At 38.1% G+C, this 8,912-nt stretch overlaps 4 protein-coding genes across 4 annotated transcripts in view; 1 reads left to right on the top strand and 3 right to left on the bottom strand.

The window, feature by feature from the left end:
• LOC108628853 (neuralized-like protein 4) overlaps positions 1 to 4,963 on the bottom strand; it is a gene marked incomplete at its 3' end in the record, with an annotated part of 19,764 nt that extends 14,801 nt beyond the window's left edge. Inside the window, exons 1-2 of the mRNA XM_026816788.1 lie at positions 4,718 to 4,963; positions 1,289 to 1,591 (exon numbers count right to left, since the gene is read on the bottom strand). Coding sequence (XP_026672589.1) covers positions 1,289 to 1,483 — 195 coding nt within the window. The remainder of the gene's footprint in view (positions 1 to 1,288; positions 1,592 to 4,717) is intronic.
• LOC108628855 (uncharacterized) lies at positions 2,355 to 4,724 on the bottom strand. The gene is made up of 2 exons (XM_018031057.2): positions 4,624 to 4,724; positions 2,355 to 4,508 (listed from the first exon to the last, which is right to left on the bottom strand). Exons 1-2 carry the CDS (start codon positions 4,643 to 4,645, stop codon positions 2,440 to 2,442), a joined length of 2,091 nt encoding a protein of 696 aa, XP_017886546.1. The 5' UTR covers positions 4,646 to 4,724; the 3' UTR covers positions 2,355 to 2,439.
• Positions 4,964 to 5,156: 193 nt separating the features above from the next.
• Positions 5,157 to 7,339, top strand: LOC108628854 (U3 small nucleolar RNA-associated protein 18 homolog). The gene is made up of 7 exons (XM_018031056.2): positions 5,157 to 5,500; positions 5,586 to 5,780; positions 5,866 to 6,040; positions 6,101 to 6,286; positions 6,356 to 6,547; positions 6,611 to 6,779; positions 6,855 to 7,339. Exons 1-7 carry the CDS (start codon positions 5,352 to 5,354, stop codon positions 7,316 to 7,318), a joined length of 1,530 nt encoding a protein of 509 aa, XP_017886545.1. The 5' UTR covers positions 5,157 to 5,351; the 3' UTR covers positions 7,319 to 7,339.
• A 212-nt stretch (positions 7,340 to 7,551) lies between these two features.
• On the bottom strand, positions 7,552 to 8,716 carry LOC108628851 (putative ankyrin repeat protein RF_0381). Its single transcript, XM_018031054.2, has one exon. The coding sequence runs from the start codon at positions 8,161 to 8,163 to the stop codon at positions 7,552 to 7,554; it is 612 nt and encodes a 203-aa protein (XP_017886543.1). The 5' UTR covers positions 8,164 to 8,716.
• Positions 8,717 to 8,912: the final 196 nt, after the last annotated feature.

The following is an 8,912-nucleotide window of genomic DNA, read 5'->3' as shown; positions in this document are numbered from 1 at the left end:
AAAATATGTAATAGTATTGAGATATAAATATTAAACATATTATATATTATATAACAGCATTGAGATATACAGGGTGAATCGTCTAAGGCAAGATACCTGAATAACTTCTACATTTTTTGAGATTGGACAGAATATTTAAAAAAAGAGTGGTTTAGTTTTGAGGGACACATTGCATGGAGTACATAACTCTTCTGCAGGTGGAGGTGCTTAGGAGATATGAAAGTCAACTTTATTACTTCAAATTGAATGAAGTTTTCTTACACATTAAACTAGACATTCTTTATAACAAAAAAAGTAATATGTATTTCGGAAAGCTAGTGGTTTAGGAGATATTCTAATTTAAATAATTCTAAAGTTCTTACTGACATTAGCAATTCTACTTACAGAAATGGTTCAACATAACAACCATTTGCACAACACTTTCGAAATCGATGAAGTAAGGACTGGTTATTTAATATTAATGTTAGTTATGAGTTTTAAGATGCAAAATCATATTATGATTTTTGAACACTGGAACTATAGACTCTTTTCTCTACATGCATTTCTCCACTCAAAATCAGCAATTTTTATTGGTTTGATAATTCTAGTGTTAGAATGAAAACTCCTATTTAAATTTTACTTCCTAAATACAAGTTATAAATGTTTTATTTTGCATAAACTCTACTAGTGAATATAATTTGATGTATTTATAGAAAAATATGTACAGTAAATATAAGAAATTCATTCAATGTTGAATGACACAAAAAGAATCAAAATTGAAATTATGTTCTTGAAACTACAAAAGAAATTCCTATTTATATTTCATTTTCTAAATTGAAAGTACAAACGTTATTTTTAGGAGTAAAGAAAATATCAAAAGTGAAATTCTGATTTTTAAACTACAAAAGAAATTCCTATTTATATTTCATTTTCTACACTGACATAAAAAATGGTTTATTTTGCATAAAGATCCGCAGTCTAACAATTTTAATATTTTCGACTTCTTTACCAATAATACATCGCGCATCTACGCATCGGAAAAGCGACAATTTATTCATTTTACGATGCATGCAGTGAACTGACCAAATTGTCAGAACCTGTAAACAAACAGCGAACGTTTGCAACGCGTATTTATCAATGGTATAATAATTTTTGACAGGAGTACGGAACGCGGATGAATTCTAAATAAGCGAAGGGCGAATCGAAAGATTCGAACATCTGGATTCGTAAACATTGTTAAAAGCTTTTTGACAGAAGCGAGAACTGTCGATATGAACACCAACGAACCGAGACTATATTGCCGTCTTACCTTTTTATCGATGCGGACTTCGAAGAGCTGATCATCTTTGAGCGGCTCCGCGCTGAGTACCAGTCCATAATTGTATTCCGAGAAGTCTCTAACGGCGGTGCAATTGTTGTTCGTCAAAGTCACACTTCGTCCGCATCGTTGATGGAACATGTCGACCATTTGTTGACCACGGACTGCCCAAACCAAACCGCGCATCTCCCTCTCTTACCCGCACGTTCGATCGCTACCTCTTCGTTCAACCAATGGCCGTCTTGTGTCTGCTTACGTCTCTCTTTCGCGCTCACCGCGCTCACTCGTTCTTATCTGCGCACAGACACGATTTAACAATTGTGATTTTAATTATACGTTTATTTCATAGATAGTTTCTAATTCTATATTGTTATGAACGAAGAACGAGATAGTTTAGATTAAGAATGTTGACAAGCCGGTGGTGATATGTACCGATGAATAAATATCATGTTTTCATACAGATAGTTGACATTTTTTCGAAATTTATTTAGTTTAAAAGAATTTTTAAAAAAAATTTTTTAAATTTACTTAATATATATTTTGCAACACGGTTTTATAGACAGAATACCAGAAAACATTGTAATTCAGGGAATGAGACGTGAATGAAGGCGCAAATTCAACATGGCGGCTTGTAGAGGAAGATTTGTCTAACAGCAGCAGAGCGCATGCGTGTCGTTATTTCGTCACGTATTTGAAATTCGAACTATCTGTTGATGATCCTTCTTAGCAATACTGCCAGAATGCAGGATTTCTCCTCTTCCCGTGCTCTCCCCATTTACCCCTGGATATGCGCCTACCGGCCGTCACGTGTGTAATGCACGATGCACAATTTCAATTTCTAATTACTCTGCATCCACAAAGGATTTCACAAATGATTTTGATTTTGTGTTATCCATATACATATTAACAGGAATTACATACTTCATGTAAAGCATACTTGGTAGATGTAATATACGTACAATATATAAATATATGAAATTTATTTTCTATAAAATGTTATTCATTTAGTATATGAACAATGGTTTTATTTTGTAAAAGAAAAATGAATTGAAACGAATCTTGAAAAATAATTTATTCTTATCAATACAACTATTAGTAAGAACATTATTGTACATAAAAATATTAATATAGACATTTAGACTTCAATCGCTGTTCTTAGTTTCATCTTGAATAATTACTTTGCTTATTTCTTGTGAAAAACTGTTCCTTTCGTATATACTAGAGTCAAATTGCAGCATCTCACGTGTGATTGGGTAATTTGTACAAGTAGTATTAGTATTTCTTAAATCTAAACGAACTCTTGTCAACGCAGCTACTGTCTCAGGTTTTAAACCATTTCTATCTTTCGTTTTTACTTCATTGACTAGAGAAAACAGTCTTTCAATTTCCGCATTTGAATGTGGTAAAGATAAACATATTTGGGCTAATGTATACATGTTGTTAAATTTTTGTTTGCCAGCATAGTCTTCTACTTCTTTAATTCTCTCCCAGAATTCGCACACGTTTAACTTCTTCATCTCCTCACGCAATTCCTTGTCGAAATGAAATGTCATGATGCGCCATTCTGTCATCGTGTCCCCTACGTTGACTTTTGATTTAAATTTTTTGGCTATTATTTCAATATCATCGTCACATTTGTTAAGACTCAATGCCTTTTCTGGTATTAAAAATGATAATTTTCTCATGAATGATTCTGTGTATGGTAGTCTTTGAATAACTCCTTTAAAAAGTTCTTGATAAAATTGTTGGCAATTTTGATAGAATTCGGTAATTCTTATCTCCTTATCATCATCTCCTGAAGTTCTCAATTCCTGTATAATATTTTTTGCCTCATGACCTATAGTGATAGATTGTATGGGTAACAAATTACCCACATTACACGGATCTATTAAATGTAAATCGTCCCTATCTACGATTTGTGGATGCATGAAATTAAAAGCTATGACACGCAAAAATCGATCACACTCCGCCATAAAACAATGTATGAGGACCTCATCTGTCTGGAACAATGTATTAAATTGATGAATCAACTTTAAAATATAATTTAAGAAGTTTAAGTATGCTTTGGTATATAAACAGTTCAAATGGTTGAAAATAGCTGTCACTGAATTATGGACCCCACAAAGTGTAACATCTTTACTTATTTCTGCAGCAAAGAATTCGTATAAAGTGTCCCATTGCTTTACCACACTTTCGACACTTTGTGCTAAAGTCAACCATTTAGGTTTGGCTGGTTCACGCATCTTCTGCCTCGTCATATTCATTATTTCTTGCAACTCCTCCAACCCTTGCTGTTTCTTATTGCTATTGGCAAAGTAATTATATAACATGTGCAATAACTTCGCAACATGTTTCGGTAGGCATTCACATGCATAAGAGGCTACTAAATTCATTGAGTTACAAATACATGGAAATATAGCGACTTCGTTCTTATTATCCTCTATTAAACCGGATACAAACGAATTGCGCTTGTCTAACATAACGTTTGCATTATCAATGCAAATTCCAATAATGTTGCTCGTAGGCAATTTGTATCTTTCCATAATCTGCTGAAAACATGTATACAGATACTCAGCTTTTCCATCTTTCAGTTGAAAGTAATCTAGCAAGTACGTTTGTATTTTGCCTTCATACATGTACCTCGCAAGAATACATAGATTTTTATTGCCTGACATGTCGGTACTTTCATCCACTAATATTGAAAACGGGATGCTTCTTAATATTGTTGTCACCTTGTCAACGACAGCTTTATTCAATACATTCTTCAGAATTGCGACAATTTTCGTTCTTTTCAATTTTTTGTTTTTTATGATATTTGAGTCGCATTCTGCTCGGTTGGTCATTTCAGCAGAATGATTGAACGAGTAAAAACTTCTTCTGTGCTCTACTATGTCCAGAACGGAAACAATTTCTTCTCTTTTTACCCTCTCAGCATACGACAGCAAGGATGAGGATGAACATTTTTCTTCCAAGGTTTCTATTTTCGTGTTTAGAAGCCTGGTTAAATGTTTTTGCGTACCGGAATGCTTCCGTAAATCGTTCTTTCCAGCTCGCAACGTCTTGTTGCAAGCAAGACATTTGGCTTTGTATTCATTGTCTTCGCATCTTGCCAGCCAAGGTGAAAATTCAGGTTCCTCCAACCAGGATAGGCAGAATGGCTGTCGACGAGCCGCTTTCTTCGTCGGAGGCGGTGTCATACCACTATCACTGCCTGTTTTTTAAGTACGGATTATTAGTTGATTTCAATAACTAGTATATGATGACAAGATTGATATAAGTTTTTAACTTATCATTGTCATAATGTGTAGTTAAAATACATATCTTACCTGATCTCACGCGATCACTCATCGTAATAATGAAAACAATAATTCCACGAAGAAAGTAAGAAAGCGTAACAAGAAAACAGTAACAAGTTTCAACCTCTTTTGTGCGCTGGCCAGAATGCAGGATTTCTCTTCCACGTTGCCAGCGTTGCCGTATTGAGCGATTTTCTCGCTGCTCCTCTTCCCGTGTTGTCCCTCACTACTTTTTTTTACCTCTACCGCGGGGGAAGGCTTCTTTGGCGGCAACATGAACGCGAGTGACGTCACAGCAAGGGATGCCATGTGATCGCAAGCCCGTGCATGCTGTTCAACTTTTGACAGAATTTGGCGCACTACAGAGAAACATTGTTTGTATTTTCAAATAAACGAAACAAATGATTATATTAAATAACATGCACGCAGATAATGTAATATTTAATTTTCCAAAATTATTCTTAACAAAATTTCTTAAATTCCAAGCCTGTCTTCACACTTAGGATCTAATGATAGGTACGGTACTAGGCTGCTACTAGTAAATTCTACTGCGCACGCCCCAAAAGGCCCAAAGCACGAAGCTGTCGCTCCTGTACGTACTGATGTATACTCTTAACAAAGGCAACGAAGAGGTTAACGATAATAACAGTGGTCGGCTGAGGAATCGACTTTGAAAAACGCAAGAGAAGCGTGATTTATTTATTTATTTCTGTACGTCACTGCTTGTAATCGAATTTAAATTAAACAGTTAATTCACTATGAAGAGGAGCATGTTAGGAAATAGAAGAGAGGGAGTGAATAAGACGTTGAGAAGGCGCGAGCGTACGAGAACGTTATACAAACGAAAATTTAGTGAGCCTTTAAAGAGAAAGCAGAAAAATTTGTACAACCCAAAAGAAGAGGCCAGGTATGTCGACAATGATGGAGCATAAACGAATGTTTACAAATAAATTTCTCAGTTCTAGATAAATATAATGTTTGTGTGTTCACAGATTAGAGAGAGTCGTGTTTGGTGATCCCAGTGACATCATAAACAATTTAATCGACAAGGAAGATCTCGTTCAACCAAATATTAAAGAAAATGACTATGACGCTCCTATAGATGATGCATGTGATGATTCGAATGAACACAGTGAAGAACACGGAAAGAGAGCAGCATGGGTTGACGAAGACGACGTTCAATATTCGTACGTATGAATGAAACTCCCTCACACATGCTCAAATGTGTACTCTCTCAAACTGTACTACAAATGAATTGTGTTCTTTTCTCAGTGTACAAGATGCTGCAAAAGCGCAAAATCGTCGACTAGCAGACGATGTGCCAGAAAAGTTATACAAAGATTATTTGAGTAACAAGTATAAACAGTTGGTAGGCACTCCAAAATGGGCTGAGCTTAATAAAACTGACAAAGAGTCGTCCGATGATTTGGACAATGATATATTAAAGGTAAGACAATTCCATTCGTCTACTGCTGACCTACGTCTAACTTTCGGTTACACTTTTTAGCACAGTTGTCATTTGGAGAGAGCGATAATGAGAAATTTGCCGAAGAGTGTAATCGATATAAAAGCATTGACACCAATCAACAAGGAAACACATACGGAAGGGCCTGTCGTATCGAGCGTTGAATTTCATCCATCTTCTACCGTGGCCCTTGTCGCAGGTTCATCTGGAATCCTGTCTCTCTTTCAGGTTCGAAACAGTCGGAAACTATTATTTTTCAATTTTGTGAATCAGAAACGATCAACGAGATAATTACAGGTCGACGGTGTTGAAAATAATAAGTTGCACACGATGCGATACGAGAAGTTTCCTATTAGTTCAGCAAAGTTTTTAAGAGACGGCACAGAGGTTTTAGTCGGTTCACAATATCATCCCCATTGTCACTCGTATAATTTGTTAAGTGGAAAGACGCACAGAATCCAGTTGCCACATGGGATAACCAACATGCAGGTGCGTAAGATGATCGCTCGGTCGAAAGACAATAATAAGGCCTCTTCAAAATGAATTATTTAGAAATACGAAGTATCTCCGGATGGAAAATTGCTAGCCATTTGCGGACGATCAGGTGAAATTTACTTACTGTCAGCCTCGTCCAACGAACTGATCAGTACTTTGAAGATGAACGCAAAGTGCAGAACGTTGTGTTTTACACCAGACGGTAGAAGGCTCGTTACACATGGCGGTAAGTCTTCTGCTAAAGTGTATTTCAGTTTCGTACGCTCATTCCTAATTCTTTTTCTTCTCTGTCGAATTGAAGACAGCAACGAAATGTATATTTGGGACGTGAACGGCCGTGCATGTCTTCACCGAGCCGTGGACAATGGATGCTTATCTTGTACATCTGTCGCGATGTCTCCGAGTGGTCAATTTTTAGCGACAGGTAGCAAGGAGGGCGTAGTAAATCTGTACAACGTCGAACAGGTCCTCAACAATCAACATCCTGTTCCTTTGAAGATCGTTTTCAACTTTACGACGTCAATTACCAGCCTAAAATTTAATGCTCACTCGGAAATCTTGGCAATGGCTTCGGACAAGAAACATAACGCGTTCAAAATGATGCATCTGCCATCGTTTACAGTCTTTTCGAATTTTCCAACGTTTCAAACCAATATACTAATGCCCGAAGCTATCGATTTTTCACCAGCCAGCGGATACTTGGCGATTTCCAACAGATCGAGTAGTGCCTTTTTATACAGATTAAAACATTATGGTAATTATTAACAATAAAACCAGTGAACACTATCAAAGAATTTTTTTTTTTAAAAGCAGACAAACCTTCTATGATATCTACGATTCTCGTTCTTCTTCGGCTTGGTGGGACATTATTATTATTGTTCTAAACCCGGATCCCTAACACTTAAATGAGACCGATACGAAATAACTGGGTACAAATTAATGACCTTATGAGTGTTCCAAAGTTTCTTAAATTTAAGTTACCTGATGTAAGATGTGCTTCACNGTGTCTCGCCCCATTTATTTTTCAAGTTGATATCGGCACCCTGATCTACGAGAATTTTCACGATATCTACGTATTCCCTTTGAATGGCTAGGTGCAGTGCCGTTTCTCCAACTTCGTTTACGGCATCTACGTCAGCTCCTCCCTCAATTAGCAACCAGAGAGTTTCTTCTACTCCTACTCGCGCAGCAAAATGAAGCGGTGTATCATTCATTCCAGTTTTCGAGTTTATATCGGCATTCTGATCTACGAGGATTTGTACGATATGTTGGTGTCCTGTCAGAATGGCTAGGTGCAACGTCGTTAATCCATTTTCGTCTTTCGTATGCACGTCAGCTCCTCTTTCGAGTAGCAACCTGAGAGTGTCTTCTAGACCTACTCGCGCAGCCCAATAAAGTGGTGTCTCGCCCCATTTAGTTTTCGAGTTGATATCGGCACCCTGATCTACGAGAATTTTCACGATATTTTCGTGTCCCTCCTGAATGGCTAGGTGCAGCGCCGTTACTCCATTTTTGTTTTTGGCATCTACGTCAGCTCCTCCCTCAATTTGCAACTGGAGAGTTTCTTCTTCTCCTACTCGCGCAACAAAATGAAGCAGAGTCTCACCCATTTCAGTTTTCAAGTTTATATCGACACTCTGATCTACGAGGATTTGTACGATATCTTCGTGTCTCTCCTGAATAGCTAAGTGCTAGCAGCTAGCACCGAGGAAAGATTACTAAAGAGTAGCAGCCTTATACATGCAGCTCTGCCAGAATGCAGAACGTCTCCTCTTCCCATGCTCTCCCCACTACTGTGCCCTCCCACTTACCTATGGCATTATTAGACATGTCCCCAATGGTCATAGGTAACCTAAGTGGGGCAGAAAAGAAGCAGTGGGAGACAGCACGGGAAGATGAGAACAGGCTTCCCCTCTTTTTCGCCCGTATTTCGATCCCCACTACTATTCTCCTTATGCGTCTTCGCGAATGCGTGCTTAGTATACCCCCATCAAGTACCAGTCGCCACCATGCTCGTGTCATCCCCACTTTCCGGCCGAGGTATAAATTCTGAGATCCCTGGAGGAGAAGTCCTGCATTCTGGCTTTGTGGGACCTCGCGGCTTCGGAAACGGGACGCGTCTGCAATTTTTGACGCCCGAAAGGCACTGGGCCGAAAAGTAAGAAACACAAAGCAAAACTGGCGGGAAAAGAAACCGCAGAGAGCGGGAAAGAGACCGAGGAAAGCGGCAAACCTTCCGATCTCGAGGGTTTCCGCTTTGCTCGAACTCTTTCCCGCTCTCTGCGGTTTCTTTTCCCCTCTCGCTTTATTTGCCGCTGCCGAAGCCCAGCAGGGATCTGACTCGAACACAACAGACCGG

This window comes from Ceratina calcarata, unplaced genomic scaffold (genome assembly GCF_001652005.2).
Source record: "Ceratina calcarata isolate Rehan_Ccalc_2016 unplaced genomic scaffold, ASM165200v1 scaffold543.2, whole genome shotgun sequence".
In the NCBI taxonomy this organism is placed as follows: domain Eukaryota; kingdom Metazoa; phylum Arthropoda; class Insecta; order Hymenoptera; family Apidae; genus Ceratina; species Ceratina calcarata.
This window is presented reverse-complemented; position numbering and strand designations above follow the sequence as displayed.